The 18,288-nt window shown below is 36.0% G+C and overlaps 1 protein-coding gene and 1 pseudogene across 1 annotated transcript; both read left to right on the top strand.

The window, feature by feature from the left end:
- The first annotated feature begins 3,339 nt into the window (after positions 1-3,339).
- LOC114083659 (olfactory receptor 2G6-like) lies at positions 3,340-4,275 on the top strand. The gene has a single exon (XM_071613845.1). The coding sequence runs from the start codon at positions 3,340-3,342 to the stop codon at positions 4,273-4,275; it is 936 nt and encodes a 311-aa protein (XP_071469946.1).
- Positions 4,276-16,060: 11,785 nt separating this feature from the next.
- Positions 16,061-16,999, top strand: LOC114083651 (olfactory receptor 2G3-like; annotated as a pseudogene).
- Positions 17,000-18,288: the final 1,289 nt, after the last annotated feature.

Raw genomic sequence — 18,288 nt, forward strand, 5'->3', positions numbered from 1 at the left:
AATTTTTCTTTGATACGGTCTGTCAGGAAAAACAAACAAACAAAAATTTTCTGTCAAGAAATGCCTCCTTTACATGTCTCTCTTGAGAGAGCAAAGTTATGGACACTAATCAACTCCATGATAATTAGACATTTAGAAATATAGATCCCAATGGTCTTGAGAAAATTTTTATCCTGTGTATTTTTCATTTATTCTAATCTGAGTTTCTCCATGGAAAATTACTCAAGCCATATTTACTTTCACCTGGGTATAGGGCAGTGATATTCACTCCAGGAGAGAAACCTTATTATGCTAAAGTCATATCACCAGCAATATTCTCTACATGCCAATAAGTGTGAAAGGGAAAGAGAGACGACCTAGAGGACGTAAGTAACCCTCTAAATGTCTTGCATCGCCATGTCTTCCCACTCTGAGCTGCCTCTAATCACACTAGTCAGCACCAACTTAGTTAGCTACTTCCCTGATTGAGTCACTGTGTCTCTCCCTCTGCATGTTCATTAAAAATAACTGTATCAATACAATAAGAACGACCATAAAAAGGCTTGGGGAGTATAAATTTCTTCATCTTTTTGCCAAAAGAAAAAAGGATTTTTCTCTGGACAATTATTTTCCAAATAGTACTTCAGTCCTTTGTTCATACATAAGATTTGAAAAGATAGGTTTTTACAATTCTAATTTGGTTTCAACACACACACACACACACCCACACACACATTTCTGACCACTCTCCTTTCTAGGTCTTGTTCAGTGACTTCATTCAAGCCACAAGTCAGACTTGAACTGTGGAGAAAGCAAAATCCTACACATCCCATTTCAGAGTTAGGAGCTGGTTCTCAGGAGATTGGATAGAATAGTTACTCTTCAACCTAATAACCTAATCAGAATAAAAAATTAGAATAATGCATGGGTAGAAGTGGAAAGCTCTTCTTGAAAAATTACTTCTAATCCAAATGTTTTAACAATATTTTGAGTATTGTAATAGTAAAATGTGAGAGGAATAATTAGATTATTCCTACACATTTAAGATTCTTGTAGACTCATAAGCACATACACAAATGTTATTTCCCTATATAAAATTAAAATTAAATTGCTATTTTGTGGTAATCATATTACAATGTCTACATGTATCAAACATCATGTATATTATGAATATATTTAATTTATATTTATCAATAGTACTTCAGTATAGCTGTAAAAAATCACTGTAAATAATGTGGGATATGAATAGCAGAAACAAAAATGATCTTAATATTATATAATCAGGTTATAAATTCAATTGATTTTAACAGCACTTTTGAATTCTATTAATTTCAACAGATGTGTTGCATACTTGATTCTGCATTTAAAATCTTAAAAAAGGAAACAAACTAAAATTTTATATATAAAGTTGCTTTTAAACCTAACATCCTATGAAATTATGTAATTTTCAAATATAGAAAATTGGGAATTTCTGGATTTATGCTTATGAATAAACTCATATTTAAGAAAACATTACATTCTGAAAGAGTTCAAATTTAAGATGATTCTAAAGTTTTTAAAAGTATGTACTTTGTGTTATTTTCTCAAGGAAATGGAAAAAACTTATGCTTCTATTAGATATGAGCATTTGTTTAAACTACTGAATTAGTTACTTTAGTAACTCAAACTAAAAACATAACAGTCTGAGACAAATTACCATTTTATGTTAAGCAGCATTAGGAATATGCAGAATGTGTAACTCTGTGTAGCATAATATTCAGGCTTTCTGAGTAGAATTCTTTATTAGCTATGCATATCTATAATTTAGGTCCAGAATTTAAAGCATTAAGACATTATTCCCCCTGCATTCCAGACACAATTTTACTGTTTGAATACAAACACATCTGAATAAAACAACAACAAAAAAAAATGATCCTTCATTATTCCTAAAAGTAAATGAATCAAGAAGATGCTATCATGAGAGCAGAAAATTTAGGAGCACAAATGATAACATCATAAAAAAATAGTAAGTGAAGAGGCAGGGAGGATTGTGCTATGATCCAATCTCCTTTTATTTATTAAGCAGAGCAATGCAAAGTGAGTTGAACAAGATATGATTTGCCTTCTCATGATTTAAAAAAACTGCAAGCACCTTGTCTTTAAAGGAATTGGTTATAGATTTCCCCCTTATTTTTATCAAAAATATCTCATGCTTATCTGTCTCAAAATATGTGTGCACATCTGAGATTTTCTGCTTGTGTGTTTTCATAGGTATATATGACCTATTTTTTCATCACTTTTAAGAGGTAAAAGATTTTATGTAAGCACTCCTAAGTATGTTATTAAAGAAAATGTAGCTTTATTTAGGTTCCTTCTATATTGACACCTGTGTATAACCCCATATCACTCATATCAATTAATTAAATGTAAGAAACATCATCATAATTCACCTTGTCTGTGAGACAAAAAAAGACACAAAACACATTCTAGTTATTTTCCCGACAAAATTCTTCACTGTTATCCACTATTTTTTTATTGCAATTTCTATTACTATGAACAACGATCACCAACAATCCATTCAATAATAGCCTAAAATTAGTCTCAGCATGCACCTGTTACTCCCTCCCACTTAAATTGCCACTGTTATAGTTTGGATATGAAGAGTTTTCCAAAAAATCCTGTGGTAATGCAGGAACATTTAGAGGTGGAATGATTAGATTATTAGAAATGTAGCCTAATCTATTTTATGAATGAATCACTGAAAGGTCCACTGTACTGGGTGGTAATTTTAGGTATGAGGGGTATGGCTGGAGGTGGGTCACTGTTGATGTGCCCTTGAGGATTATATCTTGTCCCCCTGGCTCCTCTCTCTCTCTCTGCATCCCAGACACCATGAAGTAGCAAGTTTCCCCAATCATGCCCTCCTTCCATGATGTTCCACCTCACCTCAAGTCTAGAACCAGGGAGTTGGCTGATTGTGGACTGAATTTCTGAAACTGTAAGCTCAAAATAAACTTTTCCTCCTCTAAGTTGTTATTATCAGGTTTGAGTGGTATGTTAGATTTTTGTCACTGCGACCACATGGAAGCTTTTCTTAAGTAGATTGTCAATAATAACTTTTGACAAATAGGGGGAAGAGACAGTTCATGAAAAAAAAGAGGAGGTGTCAAATAGTTAATGTGACCAAAAAATGACACAAAAATGCCTTTTTATTAAAAGACGTTCCTAAATGTCTTTTAACAATTATATCTTTTCTTTTCTGTGTAATTTCACTGGTTAAAAATCTTACCTAAGATTTTATCTTAAATGTTGTAGGTAAATAGTAATAATGATACTTCTCTGGATTGAATTTCTATTTTTCTCTTTTGCCTTTGAAGACTGATGGAAGAAAACAATGAAACCTCTGAGGGAGGGTTTATTTTGCTTGGATTCTCCGACCAGCTCCAGTTGGTAATCATCCTTTTTGTGGTAGTTTTGATATCCTGTCTTCTGACCTTTGTGAGCAATACATCCATCATCCTAGTCTCCTGCCTGGATTCCAAACTCCACACACCTATGTACTTCTTCCTCACTAATCTCTCCTTTCTTGACCTTGCCTTCACTACCAGCATCATGCCCCAGCTGTTGTGGAACCTGAGAGGACCAGCCAAGACCATCACATCCACCGGCTGTGTCCTACAACTCTATGTGTCCCTCTCCTTAGGTTCCACTGAGTGCGTTCTCCTTACTATCATGGCATTTGACCGCTATGTGGCTGTCTGCAGACCTCTCAACTACATGACTGTTATGCACCCATCATTCTGCAAGGCCCTGGCAGGAATAGCCTGGCTCAGTGGAGTGGGAAACACTCTGATCCAAAGCACCATCACCCTGCGACTTCCTAGATGTGGGCACCGTTGCCTCCACCACTTCTTGTGTGAAGTGCCTGCCATGATCAAATTGGTATGTGTTGACATCCATGCAAACCAAGTCCAGCTTTTTGTGGCTACATTAGTTCTCCTCCTCCTTCCCATGGCATTGATATCTGTCTCCTATGAATTTATCGCACATGCTGTGATAAAAATTAAGTCATCCCAAGCTTGGTGCAAGGCTTTAGGGACCTGTGGCTCTCATCTACTAGTGGTGTCCCTTTATTTTGGGACCAGCTCAGTCATATACATCCAACCACAGAGATCCTTTGGCCACAGCCAGGGCATGTTCCTCACACTCTTTTATACTGTTGTGACTCCCACCCTCAACCCCCTCATATACACCTTGAGGAACAAGGATGTGAAAGGAGCCCTGAGGAGACTACTGAGGAGAGAACAAAATTTCTAATGAAAAAATCCAAGGGCAGTGACTTTCTGTGCTGGAAACTTACTAAAGAGTTACCATATTAAATAACTTCTCCCTAATGTGCAGTTCATGTGTGACTGATTGCCTCTCTAGCTGAATTTATGTACAGTGTAGCCCACATTGTCTCAAAAAAGAACATTTAGATTCAACTTCTGTAGCTCATGGAACCTTGTGTGTGTTACAGATATTTTCACAAACTCTCTTATTAAATGTATTTTATATGAATACATTTCATATAAATGAAAAGCTACACATATAGTAAGAATGGAAAATTTTGTAGATTTTCACTGCACATATATACATATATGCCTGAAAACATAATTAGGGAATTAAAATATTATTTATTATTTGAAAAGTTGAAAAGTATATATTAGCATGAAGAAATTATTGTAGTATTTCCTGTGTAGAACAATTCTCCAATAAATAAATAATTACCAAATTATTTAATAAATACTAAACGTTCACATAACCTAGTTTCAGCTTGATCCAGGCTCTTGGCAAAATCTTGCATTCAATTCTATGTAACAATCTCCTGCATTCCCAGTTTCTTTGTGGCTTTTGACCATGTAAACTCTGGAGCCACACTTTCTTATTTTGAAGGTTTGTTTTATTCACTTGCTGTTCATGACACTCTGCTCTTTACCTTACCTGTACGTTTCTCAATCACTTCTGACATGTTCAGTGACAATTAAATAAACTTAATTCATGCAAAGTGTCAAAAAGTCATAGCAGTAATAAATACTGAGTAAATTTAACAATTATTTAAGATATTTTAAAATAGAATGGTACTCAGAATTCTACATAGTCCTCCCACACAACTTCTGTCATTCTCAACATGCGCTTCATTGTGTGGTTTGTGTTTCTTTTACATTTTATATTAATTGATAGATTTTATTTGCTAATTTATTTATTTGATTTTATTTATTCATTTGAATTTTATTTATTTGTTTATTTGATTTTTCCTGGAAACACTAAAACCAATCAAAATCTCTCTTCACACATCTTTGTGTCACCACCAATTTGCAATCAAGTACCAATTTTGACTTTGGAATCTTTGCTCTAAAGAATATTGTTGAAACTTTGAGTCTGAGTGCTTGGGTTCAAACTCCAGTCCTATGAAACTAATCAACTAGAATAATGTTTAAATACATATCTATATTACGCCAATTCACAGTTTCCACAACAGTACAAGAATGAGAACAATAGTTCCTAACTTACTTGACTATTGTGATATGTAAATCTGATTGGGATACAGTTAAGCTCAGAGCTATCTAGTATGTATTACTAACAACCACCCAATAATTGTTAGCTTCTTCTGAACCACTTATACTATTCCAAACTTCATAACTTGATTGACCTTACTGATTTAATGATTTCTCTATGTCTTCATTCAATTCCTAGTATTATTTCAACAACATTTAACTATGCCAAACTATTCCCTATCTTTTTGGTAACTCCTCTAACTTAGTTTAAAGTTGGAATGTGAATCCTGCATTATATGTAGACTTTCCTTATCATCACGGCCATAGGAAAATATTCTCCAAACTATTCCTAGTGGTGTCTTAACCCATTTCATCCATCACATTCATGTTGCCACTGCCCTAGTTCAAATCTTCTATCCTGCTCCTTAAAAAGATTCAAAATATATAGCTCTGAGCAAAAATGGTTTTACAGGCATGTTTGATTTGGAGGACAAGTTTAATTTAGTGACTGTGAATGTACCCAAATGTGTAATAGATTTTCTGCCTTATAGCCTTCCACACCTGGCCCATGGGCTCCATGTGGGTCACCTTCTAGCTTTTGAGACACTTATAAGTGTTGGTATGTTTGACCAAATTTTTTAAATGTCCAAATTGTTCTCTTCATGGCCTTTCTAAATGACAACTTTGATATTCTAGAATAATTGCATTCTATTTATGACTATGCTATTCCAATTTTAAATGACACTTAAATGTTACAGAATGAATTTTATAGTAGCACAAAATCTCAGGTTCTCCATTAATTGAATTTGTCTTTTCCTTACGCTGTGTAATTCATATTTAAACAGCAGTTTCTGAATATTTTCTTTTTATTAACCTTAGAATATTTACTATATCAGCTTCTCAAAGCCAAACTTAAGTCTCACCTATTTCACATAAATGTCCTCATTCAATAACTTCTTTCTTTTCTGTATTGCCATATCACTTTTCATGTACTAATTATTAATAAATATATGAGAATAAAGGGCTTTTTTAGGAATTCAAGTACTCCATTATAGTTAAGGGAATAAGAGTCAGAAATCATAGGAGATAGTCTTGGAATTGTGAAGTGAACTGAATAGCTTAAGGATTTGTATATTATGTGAAGAAAAATGAACATTCCTATGAATTCTAGAAGAATATCTTGTTTCTTCTACGGTTTTGGACACCAGAGTCACACCAACTTAGTTCTAACTCCTGGAATGAGTTCCTTCATCTCCAAATCTACATAACAGAATAATAGTGCAATTTCATGATACCAGGGTGAGGAACAAGTGAGACAATGCATGTTATGGACCTGACATCTAGCAAAGCTCAAAACACACCTGTCTATTAACAGTGAGATTCTTCAAGGAGCACTATCAAATCAGAAGAAGCATTACTTCATTCTTTTCTCTGCCCATACCAGAGTGTGGCTCTTTCCATGCCCCTGGAGAGAGTCTTAGAATGCACATGAGTTTTCTGTTTTTTTTTTTTTTTTAATTAATTTTTTATTTGTTCTTTTTAGTTTTACATGATAGTAGAACATATTTTGACATATCATACATACATGAAGCATAAATTCCTATTTTTGTGGTTGTACATAATGTGGAGTTGCAATAGTATTGTATTCATATATGAATAAATAAAGGAAAGTTCTGTCCAATTAATTTTACTGACTTTCCCATTCTCATCCCCTCTCCCACTCTCCTACTCCCCCTGTCCAATCTGGTGAACCTCATTCCTTCCTTCCTGCCTCATGCCTATTGTGAGTCACCATCTATACACCAGAGAGAACATTTGGCCTTTGTTTTTTTGTGATTGGTGTATTTCACTTAACATGATAGACTCTTGTTCCACCCATTTACCATCAAATACTGTAATTTCATTCTTCTTTATGGCTGAGGAATATTTCATTATGTATTTACAATTGATAAAAGAAGGCACTTTTCCTAATAAAATATTCTTAGATAAATAGTTAAAATGTCTGCTTTCAGGTCACAAATAAAAGAATATTAAATAATAGTAAAGAGTTTACAAATGAGAATATTGATAAGATTTTCACCTTATTAAAACGTACTTTTTGGTACAATTTTGAAAGAGTTGAGCAAAATTGATAAACTGTTAGCAAGATTATCCAAAAAAAAAGAAAGAACAAGAAACCATTAAGCATAATAATATAGCCAGTATTAAATAAATTCTAAATAGAATAAAGATAATAAATGAGCATTATGAACCCCTGCATACTTCAGAACAGGAATGTATTTCCATGAACTTTGGGACTGATTTGGAGCAGGAAGGGATTTTAGCCTGGCAGGCATGAATGGTTGTGTATGGGGTGGGGGGTGGGGGAGATTGACAGAAACCCAGGAGAGTATGCTGCAGCAGTCCTGCTGCAGCAAAATAACGGGGGTGGGGGGGGTGTGTGTGGGGTGTGGGGGCGTGGTATTGACGAACAACTTGTGTAGATTGATACAGCAGGAGTGGAAGAGTGGAAGCCCTTTATTGCAGGACAGGAGCAGTATTTATACATTCCTCACAGCTTATCTAATTAGCATAAACTAGATACAGCAGTCAACCAATCAGGAATCTCCACACTTAATGGCTTGCTTTTGTTACTTCTCAAACCACTCCCTCTGGCATTTTGCCAGGCACCATCCAGACTTGTTTACGAACTCTAGCATTCCCCTGGCAAAATGCCAGGTGTTATTTTGACTTGTTTACAGACTCTAACATTTCCCCCTTTTGTTTAATTTAAATAACGACCATAGTGGTTTTTACAGAAACACCATAAATAACCTGCTACAAACAGAAAGGGAGGATACAAAATGCCACAATACCAAGCCAATTGATGGCTCCATGCAAGAAGCCCTTGGAAAAATTATACCAGCAATGACACTGTTAGCAAAGATACCAAGTTACAATTTGTTATAGATTACAGTTTGTTGTCTCAGTCCAGTTAAAGCAGTGTCTCAATAGATTAACTCACAGTCCAGGTAAATCACAGTCCAGGTAAGTTCTGCAGGCAGCTAGCTTAAATCACAGTCCAGGTAAGTTCTGCAGGCAGCTAGCTTGATCTGAAGTCTCGTCCTGTTTTCAGCTGAAATCTCAGTCCAGTTCTCAGCAACACTGGAAATTCTTCCACCTTTGTCCTCACTGGCACTGGGACGAAGGCAGGAACTCAGGATGGCTAAAGAAAATCCTGTAGTATTCCAGCAGGTGCTAAGAAAACAACCTTCTGAACAATTTAGTACATTATCTCAAGGTTTTTTACATTTGAAATAAGCCTTAATAGTGCTTATTACTCATTAGCTTCCAGGTGTGGGAGAACCATTGTAGTTAATTGGCATTGAAAATGACCAAACATCAAGGACACCAGTAGCGTCTTCTGCTGGCTGTAGTGCCTGGGCAGCCCCAGATGGCCCTGGGGAGTGTCCCGGACTCAAACTGCTACTGGGCACAGGGAGCAAGAGCCTGCAAGAGACTGTGCCTCCAGGTCAGGTCTAGATTTGGGCTCCCGGCAGTGGAAGAGCCAGCTCCCCGGCCAGGAGGCAGGGAAGGGCCAGTTGCCACTGCCTCTTGGAAAATCCTTGCTGCGCTGTGACTGGCTTGCACACTTGGCAGCTGCCTGTCCGCTTCACGCACCCTCCAGTAACGAAAAGTATTTAGTAATAGCCTTTTGCTGCAACTTTTTTCCTGATAATCTTTCTTCTTCTGAACTTTCTTTTTCTTTCTGACTAGAGTTCCTGGGCTTCCATCAACACATGCCTTAACTATTCTTGGTTCCATTTGGGTGCCTCTTTCCCTTATCAATTTACTTAACACCCCTTCCACATTTTCATCACAAAGACAATACAACATTTCAAGACAAAACAAGACACAAACATACTGTATCAATCTTCTCCATTTTCTCGAAATGGTCATTTTTCCTCTCGCCCTATCTGCCTAGGAACGAGCAGATTTGCTCCCGTCCTATCTATGGATGGGCAGCTTTTTTTTTTTTTCGTCACTTACCCCCGAGTGTCCCGGGGGGCTCCCCGTAATGGGCCACCATCTGCCACAGTCCAGCTGCAGCAAAATAACCGGGGGGTGACGAACAACTTGTGTAGATTGATACAGCAGGAGTGGAAGCCCTTTATTGCAGGACAGGAGCAGTATTTATACATTCCACACAGCTTATCTAATTAGCATAAACTAGATAAGCAGTCAACCAATCAGGAATCTCCACACTTAATGGCTCACTTTTGTTACTTCGCAAACCACTCCCTCTGGCATTTTGCCAGGCACCATCCAGACTTGTTTACTAACTCTAACATTCCCCTGGCAAAATGCCAGGTGTTATTTTGACTTGTTTACAGACTCTAACAGTATGCAAACTGAGAGAAAGAAACAAAAAGAAAGAGAGAGAGAGAGAGAGAGAGAGAGAGAGAGAGAGAGAGAGAGAGAGAGAGAGAGAGAAGGAGATATTAGAGAAGGAAGCTAGAGGGAAGGGAAAGGATATACAAACCAGTATGGGCACGGATATGTATACAGTAGGAAGATTTTCTAAGAAGAAGTATACTGTGCCAGGAAACAGCAAGGTCTTTCCTAAGAATTCAGCCCAAGGGCAATGACAAAGCTTTTCAGTAATTTCAATATAGGCAAATCAATCAAACTTTTCCTCCATGGTTTGATATTTCAATAATTTACTGATTTTTTAAGAAAGCATTCCTGTGATGATGTCATGAATATATAGCTTTTTTCTTTAATTACTGGTTTAATAATCATCTGGCAAGAATATTTATTGATGGTGTGATAGCAGTCACATGTCTCCTTTTCCATATGAATGATTAGTTATTACAGTAGCATCTAATGAAAAAAAAAATTATTCCTTCTAGTGACCTGAAAAGCCAAATTTTTAAAAAAGTTTAGAGTGTCTTATTCTACTCATAGTTTACAAAAAAACAAAATATTTTTGTGAACCTTGAATTTTATCAAAAGCTGATTTGGGATCTAATGATATAATTATGTAATTTTCCCTTCCTTAATTCTGTTATTTTGGTGAATTATCATTATTTTTTGACTCTGGAATAAATTCAATTTGGGCAACGAGTATGATTTATTTCATAATGGACTTCATAATATTTCAAACCCGTGTTAGTTTGTCAGACTATCCTTTAGTTTTCTATTGTTGCTGCCAAAGTTACACTTGACTAAAACAAGTATTTGAATTTTCCTTTTCATTCTTCAAACTTCTGATATATATAAATTTTTTTATTGGTTGTTCAAAACATTACATAGCTCTTGACATATCATATTTCATACTTTGGATTCAAGTGGGTTATGAACTCCCATTTTTACCCAGTATACAGATTGCAGAATCACATCTGTTACACATCCACTTTTTTACATAATGCCATATTAGTAACTGCTGTATTCTGCTACCTTTCCTATCCTCTACTATCCCCCCTCCCCTCCCCTCCCCTCCCGTCTTCTCTCTCTATCCCATCTGCTGTAATTTAATTATCTCCCTTTTTTTTCCCCTTTCCCCTCACAACCTCTTATATGTAATTTTGTATAACAATGAGGGTCTCCTTCCATTTCCATGCAATTTCCCTTTTCTCTCCCTTTCCCTCCCACCTCATGTCTCTGTTCAATGTTAATCTTTTCCTCCTGCTCTTCCTCCCTGCTCTGTTCTTAGTTGCTCTCATTATATCAAAGAAGACATTTGGTATTTGTTCTTTAGGGATTGGCTAGCTTCACTTAGCACAATTTGCTCTAATGCCATCCATTTCCCTGCAAATGCCATGATTTTGTCATTTTTTAGTGCTGCATAATACTCCATTGTGTATAAATGCCACATTTTTTTTTATCCATTCATCTATTGAAGGGCATCTGGGTTGGTTCCACAGTCTAGCTATTGTGAATTGTGCTGCTATGAACATCGATGTGGCAGTATCCCTATAGTATGCTCTTTTAAGGTCTTCAGGGAATAGTCTGAGAAGGGCAATAGCTGTGTCAAATGGTGGTTCCATTCCCAGCTTTCCCAGGAATCTCCATACTGCTTTCCAAATTGGCTACACCAATTTGCAGTCCCACCAGCAATGTACAAGTGTACCCCTTTCCCCACATCCTCACCAGCACTTGTTGTTGTTTGACTTCATAATGGCTGCTCCAGTAAGATGGTATATAATTTTTTTTTAGAAATCAACTTGGAAAAAAAAGACCTAGAGACTTGAACAAGTATAATACATAAGATCTCTCAATGAATTTTAAACAAAATAATCTGGTCAATTTTATTAGTCATCAGGTTTTAGAGTCTGTAAACAAGTCAGGATGGCACCTGGCATTTTGCCAGGGGGACTGGTTTGTGAGGTGGCTTCAGGGAGCCTGTATCTAGTTTATGTTAATTAAGATAAGCTGTGTGGAATGTATAAATACCTCTGTTGTCCTACAATAAAAGGCTCCCACTCCTGCTGTATCAATCTACACAAGTTGCTCCTCACCCCTGCCCCCCCCCCCCCCCCCCCGTTTTTTTTTGCTGCAACCAGACTGCAGCAATCAGGGGAGTACAAAATTTAAATAGTAATGGAATATCCATTACTTACTACCAGATGAATAAAATTAAAAGAACACAAAACACTGAGTGTAGGCATAGATGTGGAACAATTGGACTCCCAAGCCTTGAGAAATATAGGTGTTTACATCAATTTCCAGGGTTAATGGTATCTATTAAATCTGAATATAATTTATGTCTAAACAATTCATCAGAAGATAATTTACATTTTTGTTTACCCAGAGTTATATGCAAAAATATTCATAGCGGCATTGCTCATAAAAGATGAACCTGAAAACACTTAAATACCTACCAATACTACAATGGCTAAATATGGTGTGGCATATTCACACAATGTAATACAATGCAGGAATAAAAATTGTAATTTGCTGATACAAGCACCATAATAATTAAATCTCACAAAGGTAATGTTGAATAAATGAAGGCAGAGGCAAAAGTAATAGTGATGCATTATTTTGTTTATATACCTTTCAAAAATCATAATAAATGTTACACGTGATAAGTAAAAGTATTATATGAGGGTTGTTCTGGAGTGTGGCTTGTTTTATTTCTCCATCAAAATGTGTTTATAATGTAAGAATTCAGCAACCTGCATCTTTATGCATTGTTTGTTTGTTTTGAGGGGTATCAGGGATTGAACTCAGGGGCATCCAAGCACTGAGCTACATATCCAGCCCTATTTTGTATTTTATTTAGAGACAGGAACTCACTGAGTTGCTTAGCACCTGCCTTTTGCTGAGCCTGGTTTTGAACTAACAATCCTTCTTTCCGAGCCTCCAGAGCTGCTGGGATTACAGGCATGCACCATCATAACCAGCTGAACTGTTTATTTGTATATGAAATAAATTTATATAAATAATCAATAGGCTTTCATAAAATCCAGATTCTATTGAGCATTATGAGTATTTTTTTTTTAGTTCTGGGGCTCAATACACAGAAAATTGATCAAGTTAGGTGAACTGTGTTTCCCTCAGATTCCGTATGTGCTGTACAGTTTGTCCAAGTTTCTGCTACTCTTTTAGTATTGGGTACACGCCTTAGCTAAATGTGGTTGCCATCCATCATTACATCACTGCAATTGTTTTCTTAGACCTGTCATTCATTGGTATCATCTGGCTAGAACATGAATGTGCATGCATTTTTCCTCAAACTCTGAAATATTGGAAGAGGAGTCAGTAGCCTTAGCCAAATGAAGTTCACCTCCTCTATTGAGAAAAGTATGCTTGAAGAAAAGCATAAAGTATGGGATGAATATGGTGTACTTATAGGCAGCAGGCAGGAAATTAATGGGATTTCCACCTGGGGCCTTTGTTTGGTCTTATATCAGAATAAGATAACCTGTGCAGGGATGAGTGGGAGGATTTAATAATTTTCCCAGTTTTCTGTAAAAGAGAAGAACAACAGGACACACCTGGAATGATTTCTGGGCAGACCTAAGAGGCTATTTGAATAGAGACTGGGAATTTTAAGGGTGTGATTCCACAAAATCATATGTTTATCTCCATCAAACCCAGTGCTTATAAGAAATGAGGAGAAAAGCCCTGTAAAAATGTTCCAAGTCTGAGTTTTCAGGGTAGATGTAAAGAAAGGATAAGAGAAATTTTTAAGGTTACAATGAAATTATCTGCCAGTAGGATGTATTTATTGTTTGTTTGTGTGTGTGTGTGTGTGTGTGTAATACTAGATTATTGATGGAAATTTAATATGAATATATCCAAAATGGAGTGAGTCAATACTGGGAGATTATTAAAGTAGAAGTTAAATGTCTTTGTGGTTTTGTCTAGTTTAATCAGTACTGAAAGGTTATAATTTCTTTCAGAATAATCTCCTGGGACCATTGACTTTGGATACTACAGAGCCTGAGATTAATTGCCATATTGGGAGAACTCTGTCCATGGGAAATTTTTGGATTCAATGGCCTGTGTCCTCTCCCAGCCTCTCTTCATTTGCTGGTCTTCAGGGATCTTCAATCTCAAATAGCAGTCCCTACAACCAATACATGGGCCTCAGACATTGATTTATCACTTCAAGGTAAAATTGTTTTTGCTTTGTTGCTCAAATTTCCTTTTGTTTTAAAATGTGATTATTGGGATAAAAAATATGAAGAACTTCTTCTCTTTTAATATATTCACTATTATTAATGCCTTGATTTTATATCTGACTTATTCCCATGATTCTTAACATTTAATAATAAATTGATATTTGGGGTTAAAGTGATGTTCATCTGGATAAAGGGAGATAATATGGAGCACATGTAATTTCAGATTTTGCATCAGAGTTAAATACAATTCTATGAATCTAAAATGAACACAGTCTTATAAGTAAGAAACTTTCTCATGACAAGAATTAATCTCTTATTGCATTCTTTTGATATTGTATATGTGTAAGAATGTGTGTTTAAAAACTCTACTAAAAGTATCATTTGGCCAAGATGGGTAGAGGCTATAAGCAGGATTAGAATTAGAGTAACATGTCTGAATTTATTTTATTGCATTGGTAGAAGTAAAGTGAAAAAACTGAAAATTATGCATACATGTATTTGTGGGTTTTGTATGGATATGGATATGTATAAACATCTTTGCAATACATTTTATGTATAACATATATATATATATATATTACATATACATAAAATTATGTATAATTATGTGTATGTGTGTATATCTAGGGCCTCCTTCATATTCTTTTTTATTATAGTGTTCCCCTCTCCCTATCTCTTGAGTGATCCCTCAAGGACTTCATGTTGTATTTGATGTCTCAACCCTACCACTCCCTTGATTTTGTTTTTACTGATTTCAGCTAAATATCACTTTTATATGATAAGTGAAATTACTATAAGGTATGGCTTTTGACAATTATTTCACATATTTTATTTTCATGATTAATTTTCACAATAAAACTATCACAGGGTATAAAATTATTATTGAAGGATTTCAAGGCCTGAAAGGTTTTTTTTCACATCCATGTAGAAAGTGTCTATTTGTCCTAAACAAAAGATATGATTATGGTCTTTAGGTATATTCATTGAATTGGTGAATACATTTTAAACTTTTGCATTCATAAATATTTGGAGTTTTTAAAAGCTGCTCTTTAGCTTCCTGAAAGGTAAAAATTCTATGTAGGTTTTAATGCATATTGAGGCAGCACTTTCATTCATTTGATGTGCCCTCATAATGATAACCCCCACTCCCTCCTTTCAGACTTAAACATGTTTTTATTCAACATTCCCTTCCCTAGTACCACATACCAAAAAACAAACAAACAAAAAAACAAACCGAGTGTTGTTTTGAATGTGTGTGCTGCATGAATCTGTATCCTCAATAAGCTGATGGAATAAATGAATTAACTAATCCCTAAAGGAAACATGCTTCTGATATTATGTGTCCACATTATTAAACAGTTAGATATAAATAATAATATTATGACTTTATTAACCAAGTGTTTACCATTTTACAATAAAAAGAATCTTTATAGTCTCCATAACCCAAAAGTCATTCATATAAAGAAAATCATCAAAAAAGAATTCCCAACTCAAAGTTTATGCTTGAAGACTGGAAATACTATGTATGCATAATTTGTTATATTAAATATTTATTTTATTGAATTTTTTTTCCATTTAATTTGAATGATTCTTTATAAGCATTTAACGAATTTAATGTATTTTTATCCTTTGGCATTTTCTTTCTTTTTTTTTTTTTTTTTTTTGTCCTTCTGTGGAAGATTTTATCTGAGCTTCTAATAGTTCTTTCTCAAGGAAAACCTTTGTTTCCAGAATAAGCTCCAGGTGCCTCTCTGTAGAGGGTCTTTAACAACATCTTCTGCAACTTTTGAAGGACACTGCACCAAAATTTATTCTGTGAGTCACTGTAATTTGTCTGAGTGAGGATTTCAAAGAGTTATTTTATAAATTTCGATGTTGTCATTAGTGACCAACACATTATACTCTCTTTAATTCTTGTAATGTTTTCCTTCTTGTCTGAACAAGGTAATGGGCATGACCAATAGCAGTGCCAAAGAAGACTTCGTTCTGGTGGGCTTCTCAGACCAGCCCCAGCTGGAAAAGATACTCTTTGTGGCTGTTTTGATATCCTACCTTCTTACCTTGGTGGGAAATTCACTAATTATTCTGGTTTCTTCCATAGACCCTAAACTCAAAATACCCATGTACATTTTCCTTACTCACCTCTCCCTAGTGGACATCTGTTTTACCACCAGTATTGTCCTTCAGCTGCTATGGAACCTCAAAGGACCAGCCAAGACCATCACATCCTGGGTTGTGCGATCCAGCTCTATGTCTCCCTGGCATTGGGATCCACTGAATGTGTTCTCTTGGCTGTGATGGCTTTTGACCACTATGCTGCAGTGTGCAGACCTCTCCACTATACAGCTGTAATGAACCCATGCTTGTGCCAGGTTCTGGCAGGGTTTGCATGGCTGAGTGGAGCAGGAAATGCTCTCATCCAGGGCACTGTCACCCTCTGGCTACCTCGCTGTGGATACCTCGCTGTGGACACGGCTCCATCATTTCCTCTGTGAGGTCCCCTCCATGATTAAGCTTGCATGTGTGGACATCCATGCCAATGAGATCCAGCTCTTAATTACTTCATTGATCTTGCTCCTTTTGCCCTTGGCACTGATATTGATGTCCTATGGACACATAGTCAAGGCAGTTATAAGCACCAAGTCAGTGCAGGCCTGGCAGAAAGCCATGGGGACATGTGGATCCCACTTGACAGTAGTATCCCTCTTCTATGGGAGCATCACAGCCAACTACATCCAGCCCAACAGCTCCTATGCCCACACTTATGGAAAATTCATCTCCCTCTTCTACAGGGTCATCACCCCAACCCTCAATCCTCTCATTTACACCTTGAGGAATAAAGAAGTTAAAGGTGCACTGGGAAGAATATGCCACAGAGACCTACGTGTGTAAAAAATGAAGCAAAATACAGACTGGTCAATTTTTCATCACAAGTCTCTTAAATATCATCTCATATAGTCCTTCACCAGCCTAAAAGCACAGCTGTAACCTCCACAGTTTGCATGATTGTACTTCACATGGCCTCACAACTATCTGTCCTCTCCAATCTTTTCTCAGGCTTCTTTTGGGCCCCTTTATGGGCATTATTTTCCCACACTCTTTGATGTCCATTTTCCTAAAAATTTCCATTTCTAACCGTTTCTTACTTCATTTCTTCTTTTGTCACCTCCTGCCTTCCTTTTTATTCCATCCTTTATTCCTTCTTTATATCCCATTTTGGTTTTCAGTTTCTTGTAGTACTGGAACCCAGGACCTTGTTCATGCCAGGTAAAAACTCTTATCATTGAGCTACATCCTCAGCCCTTTTTATTTTATTTTGAGACAGGGTCTGTTTAAGTTGCCCAGGTGGGCCTTGAACTTGTGACCCTTCTGCATCCACCTCTCAAGTAACTTCGAGTATAGGTGTGCAGCTCTGTGCCCAGATTTTTTTTACCATTTGTATGATGTGCTTTGTAACTGTTTTTCCTCATGTCTCTATGTTATAGCTCTTCCCATTAATATTCTAACAATTCCTGAAATTAATTTCCTCAAAACAAAACAAAACAAAAAAATAAACCTTTCCTCTTTTGTCACAGTAAAAGCTATTGTGAAAAAATTTGAGAATTTGGATTTTGAATTCCACAACTTCCTTTTTGAGCTAACACAATTTTATTGAACTTTTTTGTATCCAAGTTTATGTATGATTTAAAAAGTAATCAGCTTTGTATACAAGACCTTACTGTAACAGAAAAGAAAGGTGATATCTGAAGCAGATAAATTGGGTATAAATTTCTGCTCTTAAAGAATTGATCTTAGAGTATGGCTAAACAACTATATATGCAATATTAAAAGAATTTAATTTTGTTATTATGTCTTGATTTGATTGCAGTTTTGTTCCTATTTATAATTTCTTCCCTTCATTGGTCTGTTTGTATCCATACCAAAATAGAATGCAAAGTTCATCTTTTAACATTTGACATCATCTGCCTACTCCCATTTGCACAGCTCCTCTGTCCCTCTTGATGATTGTGGTATCTGATCTTCACTAAATTGGCTGAAGTCACATGGTTTGCTCCAAAAATCACTATTGATACCACTGAAAAAACAAGCCAGCAACAAGACAGTATTGAGAGGTTGGCTTGCTCCCCTCTCTTCTAACAGCATGTTGATTATAAGCCTTTATTGATCTTAAAAATCTGTCA

The sequence above is a fragment of the Marmota flaviventris genome, chromosome 6 (assembly GCF_047511675.1).
Source record: "Marmota flaviventris isolate mMarFla1 chromosome 6, mMarFla1.hap1, whole genome shotgun sequence".
Taxonomy (NCBI): domain Eukaryota; kingdom Metazoa; phylum Chordata; class Mammalia; order Rodentia; family Sciuridae; genus Marmota; species Marmota flaviventris.

What these genes read in the sequence shown, in the direction of transcription:
- LOC114083659 (XM_071613845.1), top strand. Translation starts at nt 3,340, where the DNA reads ATGGAAGAAAACAATGAAACCTCTGAGGGAGGGTTTATTTTGCTTGGA.